The 26587-nt window shown below is 41.2% G+C and overlaps 1 protein-coding gene across 8 annotated transcripts in view; it reads right to left on the bottom strand.

Annotated features, from left to right (window-relative positions):
* The window catches only part of kiaa1217 (KIAA1217 ortholog), a 387178-nt gene that overhangs the window by 258030 nt on the left and 102561 nt on the right, over positions 1-26587 (bottom strand). The window contains exon 1 of one of the 8 annotated variants that reach the window (XM_062983743.1): positions 23228-23585. The exons of the other annotated variants lie outside the window; for them this stretch is intronic. Within the exon in view, the coding sequence (XP_062839813.1) occupies positions 23228-23456 (229 nt within the window). The 5' untranslated portion in view covers positions 23457-23585. Of the gene's footprint in view, positions 1-23227; positions 23586-26587 lie in introns of those variants that run through there. 8 annotated transcript variants of the gene reach the window in all.

Genomic DNA, 26587 nt, shown 5'->3' with positions numbered 1-26587 from the left:
CATTGTCCCAGGGTTTGTCAGAACACAAGAAATATAATGTTTGATTAGGAACAACGATTGGTGCCAAGGGGAACATCCCTCCCCAATGTAAATAGTGAAGGGAGGTGATGACAGAGTGAAATCATATATAAATGCAAAATTTAAAAATATACTGTACCATGGTCCCAATTCCAATCCCTCACCCTGCAACTGCTATTGTTAAAGGGGAAAACAGACATATTAAAGTCATTCGTGCATTTAACATTATGTCTGCCTTTGCCCTGGCTGAAGACAAAAACTGCTTCACAAAGTATAAACTATCCAGAGAGGGACTGTTTGATTACTTTGGAGGGGTTGTTTTGCTTAAGATTAGAGCAGTAGAAGGTATTTTGCTTGGGGTTAAGCAAAAGAACTCAGTACTTCTTTAGCTGTGTTCTTCAAGTCCATGCCCTGGCATTGGCAGAAATCTATTCCTGAACACATTTATATGAACTCACTCTCGGCAACGTTCTTTCTTTGCCAAGTCATTAAAAATAAGAGGCTAACTTAAGGTAACCATTATTCTTGACTCTCACAGCCATGCTATTTGTATAGGAAAGTTTAAGATATTTATTTTAAGGGCTTTCCCAAACATCTAATTCCCATTCTTATAACATCACATCTACATTTTGAAGTTACCCCTATAACTGTTTACTGTACTTTTGTGTGTTGTTTCAAATACAATAATCTCCAACCCACAGTTGCCTATTTAACCCAATAATGCAAGCCATTGTTGGGTTAAACAAACAGATTGCATTAAATATCTCTGTATAAAGTAAAATCCACCATTTTGAAATGTTATTACCGTAGGATTTTCACTTCTGGGGAATTTTATTCCTGTTTTTTGTATATACTGGGTTACAATACACTGATCTAGCGAGCCATTTTTTAAAAGTCTCTTTAATTGGAGCTGATGGAATATATTCTGGGTTGAACAAAATGTGTATTGCTTTTTATGATAAAATCGGAAAGAACAGGGACAAAATCTGAGATTTTCTGGTCTTTTTAGCCAATCTGGATTCACCCTAAATTAGTATACAATTGGCTCCCATAAGCCATTTCATGAAGAATATACTCATCACTGAGGTTGAGTCATGGACAATCACTTGTGGCTGAGTAGGATTGTCTTCCAAGGGTTGAGCCTTGACAGTGGGTATGTAAGTGACTGTGGAGAACGATTCTGGATCCACACGGTATCTCACATTGAAGTCACATATTTCCAGATGGAAGGCCGTTATGACAAGGTTTGCTTGATGCACCTTCCTCTTGGCACGTTTCTCCCTTTCACTCTCTTTGCGCCTCTTCAATATTCATAGCACTATTGTTAACAGCTGACTTCCAGTTACATTTGAGGGCCAGGGTTTCCCAGTTCTTGGTGTTTACACCACAGTTTTTAAGGTTAGCTTTATGCTCTTTTGTTGTCCATTTTCTTGAGATGAGAATAAAGTAACTATTTTGGTAGACGGTGATCGGGCATTTGGACAATATGACCAGTTAAGTTGATGGCGAAGAATCATTGTTTCAATACTGGTGGTCTTTGCTTCTTCCAGAACACTGATGTTTGTCCACCTGCCCCTTCCCAAGAGACCTGCAGAATTGTTCAAAGACAATGCTGATGGAATCTTTCACGGAGGCGAGAACCAGGTTTCTCAAAAGCAGTGCCTTGAGAATGAACTTTTCGCATTTCAGTTCCTGGAATCCCCAGTCATCCTGTTAGTCAGAGATCATTGAAATTGTAGCCCAAAAGTTACATTTACAAGCCTGGTGCAAGGATTATACTCTTTCCTCATTTCTGAAAACCCACAGCTTTCTTTGAAGACTTTTTTGCCTCCCCCTTTTCTAACCTTTCCAGGTGAAACAAATTATTACACAAAAGCTACTAAAAAACCCTAAAGAGGTTACCCTAGCATTATGGATGATATTAATAGATTGTTTATTAGTGTTTAAAACTTTCATTTTAGGTGATTTATTGCTTTAATGCATTTTACCAATGAAACAAAGTATCATGAATTGATTTGGTCTTTACAAAAGTATTTTAAACGGTTTTCTTGTACATTCCCATACACAGAAAGCTGTATTGTAATATGCAAATGTTATTCGACTTTAACCTCGTGACATATTGGAAAAAGGAAGCATTGTTTCGTTGTCCCAACATAGTAATGGTCACATACTAAAACTTGAATTTAGGCTATAATGTATGTAACATGATAACCTACGTTTCGTTCACAGAAATTAACAACAAGTATCAAGCCCACATTGTTCCTTTAACTTACTTGCAGTTTTGTTTTTAAAGTCAGATTTTCAAATTGTAAAGCATCCAAGAATTGCATTGTTCTGCTCCTATGGGGTTCATAGGAATCATTTCGTTGATCCTTCAAAGATTCACTTTTCAGCACACCAAAAATGTAGCGGCACTTACACTTTTAAAGGGCCCTTGGGTGACGATCTGTGGGATTTCTTCTTTTCAGTATTGTATGGTTGAATATTTACCCCCGTCGGATCACTGTGCTCCTTTTATCTGTGGTGACATTTATCATCACCCTGGTTAGGTTATTGTGTTAATGCTACATGCAGATATTTGAATCAAGACAGCCCTCTTAAGTGTATGTTAAAGGGAAACATGTGGAGGATTTCCTGCAGAGAACTCCCAGCAGAGGCACAAATTCAAGGGCGTGTGGAAACGACTTGTCAAAGCTTTCTCTAACTGGAACAATAGCATGAACCTAAGCACAGAAAAGATGATTCAGAACAATTGTTCTTTATGATAGACCTAAAATAAATCTCCCTTTGCCTTAGCTATGCTTGGCTTAAATGATATAACTCAAGAACCCTAGTGGAAAAATCTTCTTTTGAAGTCTTATACCCATAGGGGAACCTTGTTTTACAATAGAACAGTAAACTCTCAGTTAACCGGCACCCATGGGATCGGTAGATGCAGAATACATGTAGCTTCTGCTTACTTGGGTGTTACTACTAAAAGTAGTCCTAACTAATACTATAGCCAATACTATACTATATTATACCATAAATTCTGTATTGGCTTGAAATTAATATTAAAATACAGTAATTAAAAGGAAGTAAAGACGAATTTGGAGCCCCCGGTGGCACAGTGGATTAAACAGCTGAACTGCTGAACTTTCCGACTGAAAGGTTGGTGGTTCGAATCCAGGGAGCCAGGCGAGCTCCCGCTGTTAGCTCCAGCTTCCACCAACCTAGCAGTTCAAAAACATGCAGATGTGAGCAGATCAATAGGTACCGCTCCGGCGGGAAGGTAACAGCGCTCCATGCAGTCATGCCGGCCACATGACCTTGGAGGTGTCTACGGACAACGCCAGCTCTTCAGCTTAGAAATGAAGATGAGCACCAACCCAAAGAGTCAGACACGACTAGACTTAATGTCAGGGGAAAACTTTTATGTTTACCTAAAGACAAATTTAACTTAATGTAACACAGTTTTAATCATTATTATACATGTATTATACATGTATTTAACTTTTATTTCAGGTATTATTTCTTTGATTTTTTGCCAGTTGCTTAAGAGTTATGGTTGCTTGAATTGAGGTTAACTGAAAATCTATTGTATTATCAAAGAATGTGAAGTAAGACACAGGCAAAGATGCAAATGCCAAAGCAACGACTGTATTAGTTTCTCCTGGATTCTTCTCCATAATCTACTTCAGTTTGTGTGCATGTGTGCATACACACCACACACAATCTTGTAAAACCAGAGTCTGGAAAATTATTTCTTGAAAGGATTACTGTTATAATACCCTTCTGCTTCCTGGCTTTGCATGTTTGAGTTTATGAAATAAACCCATGAGTAGCTTTTACACCACGGATCATTCTGACAAAGTGAACATAGTCTCCACCCACCAGCTAAAGAGCTAATTTTGCAAATGCACTAACAATATTTTAATATATTTACTGATACTCATTTTATTATAGGCACATTCGACTTATACCCAAGGCACCTTAAAATCAATCAAAAATATCAAGACCACAAATTGTATCGTAATTAACATAAGCAGTACTTCTCATTTTCTTACATGAATATTTCGCCTATGCTAGAGACTCAAGACTGCTCAGAAAAATATCAATATCAGCACTGCAAACATTTATCATATCCATTGTTAATGTCAGAAGTGATATATCATCCCAAACAAATGCTAACGGGCTATACATATCCTTTATAGGATTCTCCTGAATAATCACTATGAATAAAAAGTTCCATCCTTTTCAATGGGTTGCCTTAATTGTTTTTATTTAAGCCAACCACTCTAGTTCTGAAAAACTCTAATCAAAGGAAAAGCTGGGACACTGAATAATTGAGACTCTAATTATAATCACAGCATTGAACAATTCATGTCAGGTTGTGACAGACCTGAAGAGGATGAAATTTTATTAAGTGTGAATTTTATGAGAATTAAGTTTTAAGAAAGTTTAAAAAGAAAGATTATGACAGAAGGGAGCGGAGAACTGCTGAAAATTCCTTGTGCCTGCTTATGATAAGAGAGAACAAAAGGAAGGAAAAGGTTTACTGGACTTTTTGCGCATGCTCAAAAAGTTCTGACTCTAAAAGGGCCGAGTTGCATCTTAGCTTCGTGGCACAATTTTTTCTTTGCCGGCCACCCCCAGTTTTGTTCTGATCAGAAATAAAGCTGGAGTTTGGATCTCCTGTCTCTAGTGTCTAATTGGGAGAAAAGATACTAGGGACTCACCAAGCCCCCAACATACCGATTCATCTTTTTTGTGGAACTCTAAATGGCTTTAAAGGGAACTTGTCCTCAGGACATAGAAATATTTGATTTTGGACCACAGACGATATGTAATATGTAACAACAACAACAACAGCAATAAATTTATTTATACCCTGCCTTTCTCCCTGTGTGGACTTAAGGCGGCTAACAATTCCACACTTTAGTCAAGTTTTAAAAGCACATTACAAAAGTTAAAAAAATAATTAAATAGTACACTGTGGCTAAAACAAATTAAAATACAATAAATACACTTAAAATAGCCTTTAAAATTCACATTCTCCTCCCCAGTCCCACCCACAACCTCTCCGAAATCTGCCCCTTATCCTTCCCAAATGTCTGCTTAACCTGCCTGCAGAAGGCCAGGGAACACCCTGGTCTCTCTCTGGAGGGAGTTCCGCAGTCTGGGAGCAGCCACCAAAAAGGCCCTCTCCCATGTTCTCACCAAACATGTTTGATTGGATGGTGGGACAGATAGAAGGCCTTCCCAAGTAGATCATAGATGTCCACCAGGTCCATAGAAAGAGATGCGGTCTTTCAGATAACCTGGTCCATATAGGGCTTTGGAGATCAAAACCAGCACTTTGAATTGTGCCCAGAAAAATGTTGGCGACCAGTGGAACTGTTGCAACAGAGGAGTTGAACACTCCCTGTAGCCAGTCCCATTTAAAAGTCTGCTGCTCTTTGGATCAACTGAAGTTTCTGAGCACTTTTCAAAGGCAGCCCCATGTAGAGCACATTACAGAAGTTCAATCAGAAAGTACCCAAGGCATGTACCACTGTGGCCAGATATGAATTCTCCAGGAATGAACAAAGTTGCTGCACTAGCTTTAACTATGCGAAAGCACTCCCGGTCACTGCTGATAGCTGGGCCTCCAAGTTCATAGCCAAATCCAGGATTACTCCCAAACTGTGAATATGTAATCTTAAACAGTAACTTTTCTAAGCTCTGCTTGTCTCTCATAATGAAAATGAAATGTGGAGAGCCTATAGGTCCCACAAGGGGAGGCTGACAGGGTTCTAATGTGTGGGCCCAAGATTAGGCGCACCCTGCACAATGGGTCAGCCAGCTAAATGAGATTAACAGAAGACAAAAAGCAACTTTATGAAACATTGTCCATCCAACTAAAGTTAACTATTTTATTAGACGCCACGCTGCCCTTAACCTTAGCAGTAGGTAGGGGAACCCATCAAAGATTGGGACTGGGCGCCTGCTTCAGAATTTTGGGGCCATGGCAGAGTCTTTAAGAAACAACAAAATAGACCTTTGCCTTTCGTGGATTTGTTTATTTGCAGGTTTGCCATGACCCCAAAAAGTAACAATTCCTTCTCCTGCATATTTACACAGAAGCCTTGGGTTTGTGAAGAGGGAACACTAGCAATCACCATGGCTGCCACCAATCCTCTCCTCAAGTCCAGAGGTGCTGTGTACGCACAGTGATCTAGGACTTCGGGTGGGTGGAGTAGCAGCAACTTACTTTGCTGACCACCTCTGGAAGCCAGCTGGTGCATGGGCTTCAGGAAGTGGTTGGCAATTGTCATCACTGCTGCTTTGCCATCCCATGGTTTTTGGGAAAGGGGGAGCAGAGAAACAGTGATCTCCCTTACCAATCATCTCCATAAACTGTCCAGTATGTGGGTTTCGGGAGGCAATTAGCGATGGCCATCCCTACTGCTCTACCTTCACCAGAGCTTGTGCAAGAAGGTGCAGAGCAACAGCAATCTCCTTGCCAATCACCTCCAGAAGCTGGGCTTTGGGAGGAGGATAGTGGCAGCCATCACTGCCACCTTGCCATTTTGAAGTCCCGATCAGATGTGTTGGGTATCATGGGAGGGAGGGGATGAAGGAAAGAGGACTTCAGAATTGCAAGTGCTTTAGAAGACATGCCAAAAAGTATACTGCATATTAGTATTGCTTTTGATATCGCTATGATTGTCCTCAGGGCCGGCCGGAGATATTTTTTGATGTAAAGCGGGGGTGCTGAAAAGCGCCCCCGCCACCGGCGCCCTGGCCCCGCCCAGCGTGCCCTGGCCCCGCCTCCCACGCTGCGTGGGAGGCGGGGCCAGGGCGAATAGTGAGGGGGCGGGGCCAGAGTTGGCCCCGCCCCCCCCGTGCCCTGGCCCCGCCTCCCACGCAGCGTGGGAGGCGGGGCCAGGGCACGCTGGGCGGGGGGCGGGGCCAGAGTTGGCCCCGCCTCCCACGCTACCCCCGCTCGCCCGTCTGGCCTTTTGTAGCAGGCCAGACTCAGCGGAGGTTTCTCCAGGCCGCGATTGCGGCCTGGAGGAACCTCCGCTGAGTCTGGCCTGCTACAAAAGTCCAGACGGGCGAGCGGGGGTAACGTGGGAGGCGGGGCCAGCTCTGACGCCGCTCCCCCCCCCCCGCCCAGCGTGCCTTGGCCCTGCCTCCCACGCAACGTGGGAGGCGGGGCCAGGGCACGCTGGGCGGGGGGGCGGCGTCAGAGCTGGCCCCGCCTCCCACGTTACCCCCGCTCGCCCGTCTGGCCTTGTGTAGCAGGCCAGACTCAGCGGAGGTTTCTCCAGGCCGCGATTGCGGCCTGGAGGAACCTCCGCTGAGTCTGACCTGCTACAAAAGGCCAGACGGGCGAGCGGGGGTAACGTGGGAGGCGGGGCCAGCTCTGACGCCGCTCCCCCCCCCCCCCCGCCCAGCGTGCCTTGGCCCTGCCTCCCACGCAACGTGGGAGGCGGGGCCAGGGCACGCTGGGCGGGGGGGGCGGCGTCAGAGCTGGCCCCGCCTCCCACGTTACCCCCGCTCGCCCGTCTGGCCTTGTGTAGCAGGCCAGACTCAGCGGAGGTTCCTCCAGGCCGCAATCGCGGCCTGGAGAAACCTCCGCTGAGTCTGGCCTGCTACAAAAGGCCAGACGGGCGAGCGGGAGTAGCGTGGGAGGCGGGGCCAGCTCTGACGCCGCTCCCCCCCCCCCCGCCCAGCGTGCCTTGGCCCCGCCTCCCACGCTGCGTGGGAGGCAGGGCCAAGGCACGCTGGGCGGGGGGGGGAGCGGCGTCAGAGCTGGCCCCGCCTCCCACGCTACTCCCGCTCGCCCGTCTGGCCTTTTCTAGCAGGCCAGACGGGCCAGGGCGCACTGGGCGGGAGGCGGGGCACCGTCAGGGCGGTGCCCCGCCTCCCGCCCAGCCTGACGGCGCCCCCCCGGGCCTGCGCCCGAGGCGGCGGCGTCAGCTGCCGCATTAGTGGGGCCGGCCCTGAGTCCTGACCATGATCATTATCATCATTACCACCACCACTACACTTTTTAAAGTTCTGGTTCCCACACAATGTTTGTCCAGCTGTAACCAGGTCATGGGTTTACTGATTGTCTCAGTAAATGCTGAGCTTTCATATCTGAACATAAGCCTGAAGGCCACCTCCTCGAGAAATGAATGGGCTTCCAAGTACCATTATTTATGTCTTTGGACGGGCTCCTGTTGCCAGAAGGAAGCATGACTGAAAAGAAGAACATGCTATCTTAAATCTTGAATTCGAGGAATGTTTCGTTATGGATTTCCTCTATCCACATTGTTTTAATAATCTTTTGATTTTATGTCATGCAAGAACGTAATATTTTTCACGAGAGCCTGCAAGCCAAATAATTATTTTAGAAACCCAGACGGCATGTTATTACTAAGTAGTCTGATATGAGATCCAATGATGTGGTGTGGGGGAAGCAGGAACACAAGAAGCCTAAGGGTCAAGCAACACAAACGCAAATAAAGAGCACATATAATGTATTGTTTCTTATATGTTCAGTTGAAGCTTTTTTCCAGTGCAGGGGGAAGATGGAGAGAGTCTCTGTCTCATAATTTTAGGGTTTAATAATATTGAAAGTGTTTTCCTTCCTTATGTATCCAATAAATGTGATAGAGTGACCAATAAAACATGATAAGAGATAGAAAAGGAATGAAGGGAGATGCATAGCAAAGAAGCAGATTTGGTAATAAGGAGCAAGGAATCTATCAGCAAGTCTCTATGCGGGGGAAACTAGAAAGAAGAACAAGGCTACAAAAAGAAAGCAAAATGCATAAACAGAAAAGTAAACAACTCCTTAGAGTGAGGAAGAAGGAACATACAGAAAATGCCATTGTTTATAGTCATAATCCAGAAAAGTCAATTGAAAAAGTCAAACTGGAACCTGTGGGAGTACAAAGGGCTGCCAATACATCTGGTCCTATATTACGTATAGACTGGGAAGCTCTGATTTTCCAGATGGTGCTAGATTATAGTTCCTATGCTGGCTTGAGCTGATGGACGTTACAACACAAAATCTGAAGAGGCACACATTTCCCATTCCTGACAAGTATCACCAGCTTGCTACACAGAAGGAACACCTCACTATTTCCAACTAGTTTGATGGAGGGAAGATGTCTCTGTACACTGATCCCTGCCTTCTACCTGCCTTTATCCCTAGGGTTGCGATTAGCTTTGCAATTTACAAATTCTGGTTCTACACACTACTCTGGACAAAGCACAGCACAAATATTCCTTGCGTACTACAAACACTGAGATTTGCTCCCTTTCCAGAGAAAATTCTTGTTTATAAGCACAGATACTGGTGAATAACATTCAAGTAACCATCCTATAAGCATTCAACTAGCATAATTTACATGAAATTCAATCAGCCCCTGGTGACACAGCAGGTTAAACCACTCAGCTGCTGAACCTTGCTGACCAAAAGGTCGGTGGTTTGAATCTGGGGAGTGGTGTGAGCTCCTGCTGTTAGCCCCAGCTTCTGCCACCCTAGCTGTTCAAAAACATGCAAATGTGAGTAGATCACTAGGTACCACTCCAGTGAGAAGATAACGACACTCCATGCAGTTATGCCGACCTTGGAGGCATCTACAGACAACACTGGCTCTTTGGCTTAGAAATGGAGATGAGCACCAACCGCCAGAGTCAGACACAATTAGACTTAATGTCAGGAGAAAACCTTAATCTTTACTAAGCACAGATGCTGATGAACAAGTAACCATCCTATAAACATTCAACTAGCATAATTTACATTAAATTCAATGAAATAGACATCTGAGAAGATGTCCATAGGATAGTGCTATTATTAACTTAAATGGCAAAATAATTTTGATTTTTTTTACCTTAACCTAATTTTGTCCCTAGTTCAAACCATGAATCTTTTAATTACTTTTTTTCTGAAGAGTTTTCACTATCTGATCAACAAAGGAGGAAAAAGAAAACAGGTAAGTGTGGAAAGAGAGACTAAGAACAGTACTCTGACACTTTTTCAGCACCCAGTTTATCTCTTCTGTATGATATTCTCCAAAATTATCAAAGTGGAAGCAATTTCATTAATCTGCAGTACGAACATTGGCTTTTACTAATCCATTAAACGATTTAATCCATTTTATTTAATGGTCTCATTGCTCAAAAGGACATAGAATGTTAGAAGCACAGGTTGAACATCCCTTACCCAGAAATTCAAAATATTCCAAAATCTGAAATTGTTCACATGGGTAACTGAGATAGTGACACTTTTCTTTTCCGATGGTTCAATGTACACAAACTTTGTTCCATGCAGAAATTTATTAAAAATATGGCGTAAAAATGTAAAATATGAAACATAAATGAATGTCATGTCTTCGGTCCTATCTCCAAGATGTCTCATTATGTATGTATATGCAAATATAGACATTCCAAAATCCCTCCCCCCAACCCCTGAAATTTAAAGCACATCTGGTCTCAAGCATTTCAGATAAGGAATACTTAACCTTAAACACACACACAGCCCAGCAGGAGAGGTAAAGTGACTTACAAAACATTGGTAGAGTGCAGATATTTTTATAAGCTTCAAAGGAAAGCCGGCATTCTGAGCCAGACTAAAACAGTATTTCGAACAGAGTCCCTTCATCCACATTCGTACCATATATTACTGCCACCAGGGAGATTACATCACACAGGACTGCACTAAATCTATTTACTCTCTTGAAAAATAAATAGCCTACAAAAATAATCTGCCCAACTACTCATCTTATCATAAAAGGATTAATATAGGAAGCTATTCTTGCATTTTGCATTTCCGTTCATTCTACTAATAGGACAGCAGTAAAGTTTATGTAGCCTGTAAGTTGTGAGGAAATACATTTTGCTCACGATAGCTAGTATAAAAGTAATTACTGTTATAAACATACAGTACAGTAGAGTCATATTTGGCAGTCATCTGAATTTTATGTTTAAAAAATCAACAGAATGCCAGATGTAGTTTGACATGAAAGGGACTATTGGGAAGCAACATCATATTTGGAGTGGGAGCCAAACGGGCCATAGAAACAGATGGAGGCATATGGGATCTTTCTGTTGCCCGTCACTAATACTGTTCTTTGTTGTTATATGTGCCTTCATTTCAACTCATATTTATGGTGACTCTACCACTGGGAGCTGAAGAGGTTTGCCATAGCCTTCATTTGAAACTAAAAGAGCGTGACTTGCTCAAGGACTCCCAGTGGGTTTCCATGGCTGTGCTTGGTTTCCCAAATTTCCTGGAATCTTAGTCTAACACTCAGACCTCTAAAAACTGTCTACTTGCAGTACCTTTCCCCTAAAACAAAGTGTTTCAGGAGGATCCAATAAGGTTTCAACATCCATATCTATATCTATACACATAATAAAAGTGAAAAATGTGTATGTGTATATGCGGAGGAGGTCTTCATTTACACAGACAGCATCCAACCTCCACAAACAGCTATAGTTCCCACTGAGTAAGAGACACCAATGGCTCTCCTTCCACTGACATGCAGGTGATAGTGAGTACCATGGACATGTAGCACAAACCCTGCCAGTGTTCTCCACAAATACCATTCTGCCCCTCACCCAAGTGAAGGCTTTCACGTGGGGACAATTTAATCGTAGATGTTCTGTTTTTCCTCCAGAATGGACATCCCAGGGTTCCTTAATTTGCATGATCATGCCCACTGCCTCTACCTTAACCCTTTCCTATGGCATACAGTTAACTGAACAAGAGATTTGGGGAAAATTCACCATGATTTACAAGAGTTGTACTTGATCTACATCCTGAGAGCACTGTTAACACAATCAACGATGCATCTGGACCAAACTTGCCACGGATAATGGGATTTGCAGTACCTTCATTGAAACTGTGATGCCCCCCGACAATGGACTGGGACCAAACTGGGCACAAAGAAGCCCCATGACCAACTGAACATACTACAGGGATTAGTGGGACTGGACCTTGATTTTGGAAGTTGTAGTTCATCTGCATCCAGAAAGCACTGAACCCAGCTGATGTTACATCAGGACCAAACTTGGCACACAGGCCCTACATGGCCAGCTGTGCATACAGGCCTGGTTTGGGGGTGACTGACCTCACATCTAGGAGTTGTAGTTCATCCTTATCTAGACAGCACTGAACCCACCCAACAACGGATCTGGACCAAACTTCAGTGATATTACCTAACATCCCAAAACAAAACAATGCCGTCTTCTAAAAGCTCAGGCACCGCCGGGTCTCCAAGCTAGTATACTATAAGTTCCACTTTCATCTTTTCCATCCAAAAAATAGCATAGGATGTCTAGTACTCCATTAGGGATACTTTCAAATAGAGCAACTTGTAAAATATTCTCATTTTAAAACAGAAAAGAAATCTACATGTGTTTTTCCCCTAGTACTTCAGATTTTACAGAATTTTTTTAAACCTTTCATATGTTTCAGAAGAGCTGTTTCAATCACAGCCCTTTCTTTGGATACTCTATAGTCTGAACAAAACGAGATATTGCAAAAACAATTTCCCCCACAGCAAAAATGTATTTATCTCTAGATACTCAGTTACTGGGCAGCACCTAGTATGTGGCAAAAGAGAATGGCAATTTTTAAATGGCTGTAGCTATTTTATATTTCCCAAAATTTAATTACCCCAGAACCAAGTTTTTTGAGGGTGGGGATAAAACCAAATGTGAAAGAAGCTACTTCTCCAATTCCCAGAAGCCAATGGGATTTTGGCCTGCATAAATAGGAGTATAGCATCTAGATCCAGGGAAGTCGTGCTATCCCTCTATTCTGCCTTGGTCAGACCACACCTGGAATACTGTGTCCAATTCTGGGCACCGCAATTGAAGGGAGATGTTGACAAGCTGGAAAGCGTCCAGAGGAGGGCAACTAAAATGATCAAGGGTCTGGAGAACAAGCCCTATGAGGGGAGGCTTAAAGAGCTGGGCATGTTTAGCCTGCAGAAGAGAAGGCTGAGAGGAGACATGATAGCCATGTACAAATACGTGAGGGGAAGTCATAGGGAGGAGGGAGCAAGCTTGTTTTCTGCTGCCCTGGAGACTAGGACGCGGAACAATGGCTTCAAACTACAGGAAAGGAGATTCCACCTGAACATTGGGAAGAACTTCCTGACTGTGAGAGCTGTTCGGCAGGGGAACTCTCTCCCCCAGACTGTGGTGGAGGCTCCTTCTTTGGAGGCTTTTAAGCAGAGGCTGGATGGCCATCTGTTGGGGGTGCTTTGAATGTGATTTTCCTGCTTCTTACAGGGGGTTGGACCAGATGGCCTGTGAGGACTCTTCCAACTCTATGATTCTATGATTCTACTTCAGGCAGCATAGTCAGTTGGTATATTATCTGAGAGACTTTGGGAAGTATTTCAAGGACTTCCCATTCTCACAAACAACAGTTAATCCTCCTGGCTTTTCCAAGTTCTGTACAAAACATCATGTAGTCATTATCCAGTCAGCACCTCTATTCAGTTTCTTCAAATCGTATCGACTTCCTCCAAATACAATCAGATCAGAATAACCTGTTCCCATATGGGTGGTTACGGCTGATAACAGGTCCTTGGCAATCTACTAAAAGTTGCAGACAGTAATCCAAAATTTTTTAGAAGTCTTCTTTAGGTCATCTGTTTATTTATCCATAGTGCTTCCAAATCATCTGCTGACTTATGTAAACCCTATGAATTTCATATTTTTTTAGTGTAAGGAATATGCAGAGGCTGTTTTACCAGTTTCCTCTTCTGAAATATAGCCTAGAGCACCCGGGATTTATTTACGGTCAACCAAGTACTAACCAAGACTGAACCTGCTTAGATCAGGTGACTTTCTACCTAAAATTTTTCTTTCTTTTTTAAAGAAAGTGAGGAACAAATCTTGCCCCAGCACCAACAGTCCTGATGATTATAATCCATAAAAGTTCAGAACTGGAACATAATAAAACCATTGTGTAGCAGCTGCACATCAAATATTGTCAACCGCGTTCTAAATAATATCTTCTTGCTGCAGATTGTCCAGTTCTTCAATATATCAATACTTTTGGCACATCATTTTCAAAAGGGAAAGAACACCTTAACATCCATAAAACTATTCAGTGAGCATGGTTTCAGTTGTGTGACTACTGTAATGAACTTGTATCCAGTGTGTTCAAGACACCAAAACACCTCCATGCGACGAGTTCACAACCAAGGTCAAGGAATGAAAACAGAATGAAAACATCTGGATCTCGGCATGAAAAGGAGCCTGATAACACAAATCAGCTCAAACTGGAGGAACGTTCAGGAGTTGAGGAGGTGGGGTTTTAGGGTAGCCGGAGTTTTCTTCATTCATAACTTTGTTGTATAGTAGTAACTTAGCATTAAAGACATTTCTAAGATATCCTTGTGAGTAAATTTAATTGCTATCGAGGTTCTGTCATCATCATAACTACAGCCATAATACATAATTTTTATTTTTTGGAAAAAAAATCCCCAAAACACCTTGTCTGGTTAACTGGTTACAACATATTTTAATGGCCTTATGTTTTGAGTCATAAAATATCAAAGCATCTCCATTCTTCTAACATAAAACCACAAGCATAACTTTTCTGATGTGTCCCAAGAGTGAAATGTCTTGCATTTAAAGCAGAAACTATATTTATTTCTAAGAGCCACAGTTTTGTAAAAATATTACATCTTGTAGCAGATGGTTTCAATAAAAGCTGTAGATAACATGCAAGACACCAAAATTATGATTAAAACAATGCACTATACTCAAAAATTAGAATTAGGTTTAAGTACTACTGCATGATTATAAGTTGCTCATCATAGTAACCTCATGCAAATTTATATGTGTCATAGTAACAAAGGTACTGCAAAGTAAACCGAAACTATTTGGTGTCTCTTACATTTCCAAACTAAAGATTCTGATTGATATTAGGGTATGGTCTGGAATTCTCAGCACATCCCTATGGATTTCTACTCAGAAGTGAGATATATTGAATTCAACTATAACTATTATGTGAAGGGATGATTGTAACTTATAACTGGCCTTTATACATCACCTACCATGGCATCCTCCTTATCACAAGAATAGGATTTCTTTTATTCCACACAAAAATCTAAACCCTATCCTTTTCAACTATCACAGTATCACTGAATCAATGGATTTCACATAAGCATTGGTGTAACGCCCATTTAAGTTCTAGCTGGGACAAACAACTGGAATTAGTCCCAATAGTTTACCTGATGCCATCTAGAAATGCTGTGCTACAATTTCCTATTATCTTTGATCAATAGTCATACTAGCTGAAGGGCTTTGGTAGTTAAAGTCCAAAGAAGAAACTCCCAAACTCTGTGCTGGAAAATCGTATGGAGGCCAGACTGTGCCCCACAGGATTGTGAATTGTAGCACTCCTGGCATATAGGTCTTGAGCTGGTGCCCAAGCATTGATTTAACCAACCTTTTTAGTTCACACCTCAATAAACAAACCCATAAACAATGGAAGACTTCATATGTACTTTAGAGTGGTGCTAGGACTTCATTTGCAAAAAATGTAGATAGACAATGATTTAAGCAGTCCCCGATCACTCTTAATATCCTCAGCATAGTTTTCACCTGACACACTTAGCAAATATAGAACATGCACATATGAGTTAGGGACAATTCATGGAAACATAAGCATGAGTAGTATTCCAGAGCAAATCTGCTAGACTTTGACACTTAATGTAACTAGTACATATATATGCATGTATATGCCTATTGCATATGCAACACTGTTTGAGCTCTGCAAGTTCAGAATTTTTTTGAATGAAGTACAGCTTGTTTGAGGATTGGGACATTTGTAGATACCAATATGCTTGTTTATAAAGCTATTGTCGTCCTAACTGTTAGATATCTGTGAAACGTAGACCATCTACAAATGTCACTCTCAACTTCTGGAACAATTCCATCAGTGTTGTCTCTGAAAAATCCTGCACATCTCTTGGGAAGACAGGCAGACAAATGTCAGCATTCTGGAAGAAGCACCAGTGCTATGGAAACAATGATCCTCCATCATCAACTTCGCTGGACTGGCCACGTTGTCCGAATGCCCAATCACCATCTCCCAAAACAGTTACTATACTCTCAACTCAAGAATGGAAAACGGAATGTTGGTGGGCAGGAAAAGATATTTAAAGATGGGCTTAAAGCTAACCTTAAAACTGTGGCATAGACCCAGAGAACTGGGAAGCTGTGGCTCTTGAGCGTTCCAACTGGAGATCAGCTGTTACCAACAGTGCTGTAGACTTGTCAGGAACACCTTCCATCTGGAAATCAATGTCCTCACTGCAGATTTAAAACAGGTCTCTACAGTCTTAGGACCCACCACCAAGACTCTGCATTTGGAAGGCAATCATACTCGGCCATGAGTGATAGCCTGTGATGATATGCCTATTTATGAGCACTGGCTTGTATTCTATTTCCCACACAAACACTTCTTTACTGGGCCAGTAGTTGATGTATTAGTTCTGTTGTGAATGGGTCTTCTGAGGCTGATGAAGGAGAAGAAGGAAGAACCCTTGCGAGGAGGGCTCGCTGGAAGATTTACACAGGAATAGAATCAGGGAGATTGATGGGGAGTCTTCTGAGGAGGATTCATGTGGGGACTTGGGAGGGGATTGTGAGGTGGAAATGGATGCTGAGGAACCGGTGGTGTCACAGGAAGTTGGCATAGATTGGGCACGGGCTCCGGAGGATCTTGAGGAGGAATCTGGGTCCATGGATGCTGTGGATGCTGGAGAGGCTTGGGTATCTTCAGAAGCAGATCCCACATGGTCTGCCTGGAGGAATGAGGGCAGTTCCACAGGTGTGGACAGAGTTGGGTGTGGGCAGGATGATGTTGATTCTGATGAGGAGTTTGGGACGCCTGATCCTAGGGCGTTGGCTGTTTGGAGCTCAGATTCTGATGAGGAACTTGGGACACCTGACCCTAGGGCGTTGGAAGTTTAGACGCCCAAGGAAACCTAAATAAATTGGGGATTTTTGGCCACTATTCTTTGCGTGTGGCAAGGTGTTGCTGGGCGCCATTGGGTTTCCTGTATGTGATTCTGAAGACTGGCTTGGGACTTTGCAACAGATGTAAGTTTGATCTGGGTTATTCTTCAACGGAGGGCTGGAATTGTGTGGGTTTTCCTGGACTGCACTGTTATTACTATTTTGCATGAGCAGCTGTTCGCCTTCGTTGTCTTGGCTTTTTGTGCTATGACGTGGACCTTCTTGTGATGACTTCACCCTTTGAACCTTGGACTGAATCTCAACTTGGCTTGTCTCTTCGCTCCTAAACTCGGCTTGGCATCGTTCTCATCTCCGTGGCTGTCTACTGTTGCTGACTGCTGGCTTCGTTCCCGACCCTGACGCTGTTCCCTTATCCCGACTTCGGACCGGCTTGACTTCACTACAATGCTACGCTCCTTTGGCTCCTGGCCTGGTTTTCAACTCTGCAGTGGCTTGCCGCTAATTCCTCAGCGTTTTCCAGTTTTGTTTCTTTGTGCCGCTAACGGCAAAGAGCTTTTGGCCCGGTTTGGGTTTTTGATTCAGTATGGAATCGCTACTGGGTTTTGGGGAAGCTTTTGGGGCTTCGTAGCGATTTACCTTTTTTGTTTTGACATTTTAAGCCCGTTTTATGCTTTTGGGCTGAGTTCAAGTACTTTATGTTAAATCCGGATTATATCTCTGGTTAATCCGGATTATTTGCCAGTTCATGTTTTTGGCGTTTTTTCTGTTTTGACTGCTTGATAACACTAAAGAATAAGTGTTTTAAGCCTCTGACAATTTACTGAGCTGTTTTTGAGTTATTACTTAAATAAACTATATTTTGCTCTAAGTTGGCGTCTGACCCTTGACAAGTTCTGTCATATCAGATGACAATGGTTTTCTTTCCATTCATGTTGCCTGATGGGATGAGCACAAGGACTGGAAATATATGGTCATGTTCTCAACCCTTGAATTCCTGGCGCATTAGAGCATCTGGGAATGGATATTTGACAACTGTTTTTTCAACAGCCTTTAAGGAGGTAGTGTTATGTAACAGCCATTTGAGCCTACTAATTTAAGCAACTTTCAACACATTTCAGTTCCTTTTTGGATAAAACTCCATGCCAGGGTTTACTGGGCGAGACCTTGTTCTCTAGATTCATATCAGTTTGGCTTCTGACCTGACTTTAGTTAGGTGCCAAAAGTGACTTGATTACAATTTCAATAGATAATCTACCATACGATAGGGATGTGTGAGACCTATTGCCTTTCTTTGATCCTTCAAAAGCATCAACCATGGCATTTTCCTGGAAAGGATTCCCAGAATGAAAATGAGAGGGACCATGTTTTTGAACCAGTCCTGCTTACAAGACACATTTCAGAAGATAGTGCTGCATTGAAAGGGATGGATAAATCAATTTGTTACCATTTCTCCTGCATTCACATGTTAAAAATATCATATTCTAGATGTCTAATATTTGATGCTTATGAATTCCTCAAAATGAACTGAAATGAAATTTTCCATCACTTACAGCACCAAATTTAATAGGTACAATGATTTCTTACATGAAGAGGACAATACTATGTCTGCCCACAGTTGATGGAAACCAGGAAACGATATGCAGAGTCAAAGAACCATAGAAGTTATAGGTATGGGAGTACTGAAAGATAGTTGGTGGCAACCCTTTGCTGCATAAATTTTACTAATCACAAGAGGGACTTTGCAACCTGCATGCCTCGGAATAAAATATCATGAGAAAACACATTGCTTTTTCTAGGATTGTTCCCACACAGCTGGTTCCTTAATACTTCCATACTGTAGTGTGCTGAGAGAACAAGAAGCTCCTATTTGGGAGCAGGAATGAACTGCAAAAGGCAGTATTGTGTGATGTGCTCTTAAATATCGAGATGGTTGTCATCCCATATTCTAGTTTGCTGTAAACACAGTTACAGTAGAGTCTCACTTATCCAACACTCGCTTATCCAACATTCTGGATTATCCAACGCATTTTTGTAGTCAATGTTTTCAATACATCGTGATATTTTGGTGCTAAATTCGTAAATACAGTAATTACTACATAGCATTACTGTGTATTGAACTACTTTTTCTGTCAAATTTGTTGTATAACATGTTTTGGGGCTTAATTTGTAAAATCATAACCTAATTTGATGTTTAATAGGGTTATCCTTAATCCCTCCTTATTATCCAACATATTCACTTATCCAACGTTCTGCCGGCCAGTTTATGTTGGATAAGTGAGACTCTACTGTATTTTAATACGATGACTGTATTAGTAGGTTTTCAATAGCACGACTTCTTGAATTTTAAAGTGAATCTGGATTGAAATCATGCCATGACTGCCTTGAACCCCATTCATAGGAGAAATGTATCAATCCCAATGTTGTGATATCCAGAGAACCACACTGAATAATCCACATTCTTAAAACTCTGCTGTAATGCATGCACACAGGTGAAACCAGACATTCTCCATTTAGTTTAACAGGACCCCAGCTTTAGCCAAGGTTGCTTAGGAACAAATCAACCACTCATCACATTTATTGTTAAAGCCACAGAGACTTTTCTCCACCTTGAAACCTTCGGCTAATGAGAAACAGCTGTCTACAGGCTTGTAATAAACATGGGACTCTTCCAATAGTCACAGAATTCAGCTCAGCATGAAAACCCATGAGCTCTTGTGTAGGAAGTGCTAGAAGTTTTGATTCAGACAGGTATTATCCAATTTAAAATACATAACTAGATGAATAAGTACTGTATATACTCGAGTAAAAGCCTAGTTTTTCAGCCCTTTTTTAGGGCTAAAAAGCTCCCCTCGGCTTATACTCGAGTGAGGGTCCTGGCTGGCTTCTATTCAGGTCACCTTATACTTGAGTATATAGGTATTCAGAGTTGGACAGTCTTATCTTATTAAAGTCTTAAATCTTAAATTACAGTTTTATATAAATATTCAAAAACATTTAACCTACTGATGCCTCAAATAATGCAATTTTATTAATATCTATTTTATTTTTGAAATTGAGCCATAGCTGCTGCATTTCCCACCCTCGTCTTTTACTCGAGTCAATAAGTTTTCCCAGTTTTTTTTGGTAAAATTAGGTGCCTCGGCTTATATTTGGGTTGGCTTATATTCGAGTATATACGGTACATACTTTAGATTAGTATGATAATGGATGTACCCGATATTAACACTTTTGCATTCAAACAACATGCAAAATAACTTAGGTCCACACCATTGAAAGGACCCTGCCTCCCTTCATGAATGCATTAGAGCTTCAAAATCTCCAGGGAAGGTCCTTCTCAGGTTTAGCTAGTGAGGCTGTCTTCATGGTTACTCCCAGACTTGAAACCATCCCTAAATGGGCTATAATGGCTCCCTTCATGATCTCCTTGCACCAGCAAGTAAGAGCATTCCAGTAGATCTTTAGAAATTCACTGTGATGGGCTTTTATTAGTTTGCTGTGTTCTTTTGTTGCTCTATAATTGGTCCTTAAATGCATTTTAAATAGTTCAAAATCTACAGATTGTTTAATTATTTATAAATAACATTTATATGAATATTTTTACTGATTTTGTGTCCCATTATTGGGGGAGAAGACAAATGATCAGGAGGAGGTGGAGAACCTTTAAACACACTCACTGCTACACTCTCAGTCCAAGAAGAACCATTTTCAAGCCTCATCATTACTAAGGTTCTTTGACAATGCATCACTGTCACATGCTTCAACCCATTTGCACATTGCTAGACCTTCACCTAGAATCAGAGCTTGAAAACAGATACTTTTTAGACTTCCTTGAGTCTTTTGGTCAGCACCACCAAGTTCTGCTCTGAGTCGCGTTAGAGCTGTGCCACACTATGTAGAACCTGGTAATTCTTGTTTTTCTATGCTTTCCAGAAACTTCCAGCCCTACAAGCCCATCTTTCCAAGATCTCTTCAGAATAACATCACAACACAGCAACTCTATAGGCAGCATGGAAATGCTACCATTTGGACCACAACTTCCAGAATGTCCCAACTAACAAAACTAATGGCCATACTGATGGAGGGGTTTGGAAGAGCTTTAGTTCAAGAATTGAAGTATTCTAATTTCTGATGCTACACATGCTTATTTAGAAGTGCAATAGGGTTCAGTGTGTTTACTCATATGCGATAGCTGACTGTAGTGCAGCTCAAGTGAATTATTATCAGCATTATTTTCAACACACAACCACAATATTTTTGTGATAGTTTATATGTATCTCTTGACACCAACTAAGATTAACATAGACCTATTATTAATTTTCTTCGCCAAAGTTACTGAAATACCTTACTTCATGCATACGTGTACTGTACTGAAACCCATAAATACAATATATAAAAGGAATTACTTCATGCTCCAAAAAATCAATCATAGGATTCTGAATTCCAAAAGCTCAAACAAGATGTGACTTCTAGCTACCAGTTTTTATTTCTATAGAAGCCTTCATAGTAAATTTAAAACAGCATTAATAGTAGGCAGTACTAGCTGTAGCTGTTCATCACAGCATATTATGTAGCTCTAAAAACACTTGAAAGGAAGCAGGTAAAAACATGCCTCAAGAGCTTCATAAATGTCATGCCACCTAAAAGGATCACTTAATATTCTATAAAACCGCATAACTTCTAATCTTAAAACAACATTTAAGGAAATGTAAGGAGAGGCAAAGTAATGTTTTGACAAACTGCTTGAGCAGCCATTTCTTCCTTTTAAGGCTAAAAGGTGTCCTGGTTTTAAAGATGCAAACTGCAACACCAGAGGTAATTTTATTTATTCCGCAATTTCTCATTCAGAGGAAAACAGCTAAGAACCAAGGCAGAAGGAGGACATTACATTCTGGTCAATGCTTTAAAGCAGTGCTGACTTGATTTTATCAATGCTTTAAATTTTAGTATCTTTACAATTTCCTTCTATTCTCGACAAAGTCCAAAATAAAACTGTGGCTGCTGTTACTACCATAACTACTGATACTTACAGTTCCTTTCTCTCCCACACTTTCTTCAAATAAAGGTTTAGAGCTTCTTTTATCATTTCAGTCAGATCAAAGAAAGGTTTCCACATTAGCTGCCAAATTTGCACATTTTGCTACAAGGAAGGCCACACACTTTAAAAGCACTCCAAAAGTGGAGTTTTGCTGTTTGTGCCTGCTTTGCCTTTTATCAGACCCAATGGTGCCTTTGGTGCAAACACATCTTCCATCTCACTGGGTAATATCAAGTGTCATCAACTCTCTCATTTTTTCGTGTAATAATAACAGTCATGAAACAGGAGAGAGAAGTCAAGAGGGGGCATCTTTTAAAAACATATTATTCCCAAGAACAAAAAAAAATGGTAAGCTTTGATGTTGAGTGACTTTATGCAAGTATGTGAATGCAGTTTCAAGTTACAAGTCTATAATGTAACGGCTACAGGCTTCTAATAGAATGGGCTGTTGATAGGCATTATGAAAGAAAAGGATCCTGCATAATGGATCTTCCATTATGACTATAAGATGAAAAGTTGTTTAAAATCCAATTAGGAAAAAAATGACTTTATTTCATAATAACTCACGAATCCATCCTCACACCTTATGAACATCTACAGACTACGATCATGGCACCATTCCTTAGGCAGTTTCCTTGGAAATCCTGGAGATGCATAATATCATGCATTACTCCACTTAGTCCCCTCACTCATCTTTGCTCAATCTTTTAAATGTATCCCTCCCTGTGGCATTTCGTAAGAGCTATTTCCAGAGCTTATTTGCTAGATTTCACATGCTACAGGCTTTCTCAGCATGTAGAGGACTTGGTATGCTTACCAGCTTGATCCTTTCCACATTTCACAGTTGCAGGTCCCATTTTCCAGCATTACTTTCATCACAAGCCCTGAAGCTCTACTACACAGTAAGAACCAGTTCATTTAAAAAGTAATTAAAGCTATAAAAATTGATACATGTTCTCTACTTCTATCACCCTGTAGAAATCAATAACCTATAGAAGAATACTTTAAATACAAACCAAAGCAAAACCTATATACTACCCCGAGAGCCTATATTACATACAGTTAGGGTATTGCAACATGGCACTAGGGTTTGGTCTCACTGTGCCTTCCTCCTATTGACATGAATATGCTTTTATGGCTACTTTGCCGGATTTTGCCAAGTCTGATCTGCTAGATTAAGAAGGAAAAACAGAGTGTTACCTTTCCCAACAGGAACCCTTCTCAAAAGGAGCGCTTCTGTCTTTTGCACCTGCTGCTGTTGCTGTGACTGCTTCTTATTCAGGTTCCCTTCACTGCCGGCTCTCAAAATCTTTTCCCCTAAACTAGTTTTTCTCATTCTGCTACTATAGTCTTCTTTCCTACAAGAAGGCAGCCTGGATGCAGAGTTAGCAGACAACGGTCTGGCTAAGCGCGAAGGTTTAGACATCATGAATATGCAGGAATGTTACCTGCTACACCGGACAAATATGCTATTAGAGCAGAGGCATGCACAAGCACACAAACCCCAAACCCCAATCCTTCCTGTCTTCCGTTTTCAGCAGGCTTGTCAGTGAAGAAGTGGTGCGTTATGCAGCTGCATTTAAACGGCAGCGTTGCCAGTTGATCTCTTTTGAACAAAAAGCATTGGGTGGCAGATTTTTAACATTCTCTCTCTCTCTCTTTTTTTGTTTTACCAGACCTGTGGAACGTAAATCTGTATTAGATACAACAGACAACTGTCTGTCTCCAGTGGATTCTCAAATCAGTAGTGAAAGCAGATGCCTTGTCAGCACGGCTGTGCAGAGCAGGGAGGGGAGTATTTTGGCATGTACAGACTAGCTGCTGAACAGTCTTATAGATCACTCCACCTACCAAGGTAAAATAGTAGAAATAACCTTCCAGATGTGTGGATTACAGCTGAACTAAGACATAATTGGTACTGCACTCCATTTCCATGTATGAGTGTCAAACAATTCCTTTAACTTTAGCATACTTGTTTTCTCATGCATCAACAGTTGGCTATTCAACAGGCTTGCTAATAAGCATCAAGACAAAAATGTTGTCTTAAACTACAACTAAGTTCTAACACTTGCTTGGAAATAGGATTAGACAGACTGTGGCTTCTTTGTTTGTTTGACTAGAACTCCAAAGAATCAGACCCAGGAACAGATTAGTGCAGTGGTTTCCAACTTTTGGTCTTCCAGATGGTTTGAACTCCCAGCTCCCAACATTCCTGATAGTTGGCCAAGTTGGCTGGAGTTTTTTAAGTCTAAAATACCTGGAGGACGAAAGTAAGGGAACTACTGGATTAGTAACATGGGAGGAAGTTGATTCAATTACCTACTTAACCACGGCATGATTCATGAATGGTACGTACATACAAATGTAAAGGTAAATGTAAATGGGGTGACAGATGTTGCAACCAGATCGCTCTCATCTCCACTCACTTTGGTGGCACATATATTAAATGTAAAGGTGTAAGTATATATGTCTACTAGGGCTATGCGATCGATGAAAAAAATTTCAAAACTCATTAGAAAATTAGGGGGTGCCAGAGTTTCATTTCTAAAATGTTTCTAAACTAAAGTATTGTTAGTGAAAATGTAGTTACTATAACAAGAGCAACAAAATTTTGTTACTTTTTCGTTAAAGTAATTGCACAACTTCAGGGGAAACTTCAGGGGCTTCTTTCTACCTAATTTTTACAACTATTGAGGTTAAACTTGTTACAATAATAGAACACATTTACCACTGTTATCCCATCAAGTTTGGGATAAGTTTTACTTATCCATGGATTTTTGGGGGATTTTCAAAGTTTTTCTAAACAACATTTTTTAAAAAAAATTACAAGAGCTATCACTTTGAATTTTCTATACAATGACACAAGATAACAGGAGATCATTGCCCCCAACTTTCAAAAACATTCATACATCTATAATTTTAGGGAATTTTAAAAAATTTTGACAAAAACTTTGTTATAGCCACAACAGCTATCACATTGAATGTCTCTCTTATTAACCAATAGAACTTCCATTTAGAGATTTCTTCCCAATCCAGCACACTAGAAGTATCAGCCCACTAGAAGTATCAGTCAGTCCTCCTCTTTGCAGATTCAACAATTCATCGGAACTCTGTCTGGCTGCTGCTACGGAGGGACAAATTTCTCCCCTATCCTGATTGGGGCTTTCTGATGCTGAGCAAAATTCTGGGAAATGTAGTTTAGGGCAGGGCCTTATGAATTTCTTGGCATAGGGCTCATCAGCTTCCCAAACTACACTTCCCAGAATTCTATGCTTTCTCAGTCTCTTTCCCAGTGAATTCTGCTTTTTTCCCTGCTGCTTCCCTCTCCCAATGGTGAGAGGCCATTAATTTAAAGAGGAATGCCTTTTGGGCATTGCTTTTGTGCTGAAAATAAAACTAACTTTGGGAGGCTTCCGAGGTTTACAAAATTCAAACAAAAAACTATTAATTATGCTTCAATTATTAAGTTTTTGTTGTGGGCCATGCCTGCACATCGAATATCGCGGTGTAAGTACGAATTTAACAAATTTGATACGACTTGCAACAACTAATGAAACTATTACACACCCCTAATGTCTACCCAGGGTTGGAAAAAGAGATCCGAGGGCTTTGCATTACCAGGATAACCGAACAGATACGTGGTTAATTTGGCAAAACAAAGTCAGATTAAGGAAGTGAGGACTTTCAACAGTACCAAAAATAAGACACATGCCCCATACCCTCGAACATTTCACAGATGAATACTAGGACATGTATGGCCAAACAATATTCAAGTCAAGCTGGTAAACTTTATTAATGAGGAAGAATATACACTTTAGCAAAGGCTGCAGCAGATCACTTTTGTCCAAACTGACTGGAAATGGCAAACTTCACTCTCCTCTTGAGTTAACTAAATGCAAACTACTTTTGAACTCTGAACTCAGTTAAAAGCACCCAATGTATTCTGAGGGAGAAAAGAGAGAAACTGGGATATTTTAAAGCACCTAAAAAGATGGGGCATTAATTGGGACTATCTGTGCCACACTGGGACAGTTGGAAGATATGGATCCCCCAACCTCCCTTATTCTAGCACTAGTGGTATCAGAAGTAGTGATATGAATAAATAAATAAAAAGACAAGGCACAATAGATAGGGGCAGAGAGAGCTTCATGTGCAAACCTATGTTCAGCCCTTCAGCTTTAATGAGATTGACCCCATATATTTTATTTTATTTATATGTAATCCACAAAATCTTGGTGAAAACAGAAAAATCAAGAGATACGGGAAGTGACAGAATGAAAAAGAAGCAAATGGCACCCTTTACATTTGATGCTGGGGACTTAGCCAGAAGCAAACTGAACTATGTGAACCACTGATAACCCAGCCCTAGTTTCAGCAGCCATGGTTTGTAAAGAAATAGATAATTAGTCTGCTACATCAGCAAATAATGACATATGTGTTAGAATAGTAGGATTGTTTAGACTCATTAAGAGCAAGCTACTACTGAGACACAAAGCTACTACTGACATACAAATTCCATGTGGTGGGATTGCTGCTATGTTACTAGGGTTCCACCAGGGA

Source organism: Anolis carolinensis, chromosome 6 (genome assembly GCF_035594765.1).
Source record: "Anolis carolinensis isolate JA03-04 chromosome 6, rAnoCar3.1.pri, whole genome shotgun sequence".
Lineage (NCBI taxonomy): Eukaryota > Metazoa > Chordata > Lepidosauria > Squamata > Dactyloidae > Anolis > Anolis carolinensis.
The sequence above is the reverse complement of the archived record's forward strand: the minus strand, read 5'-3'. Positions and strand labels throughout refer to the sequence as shown.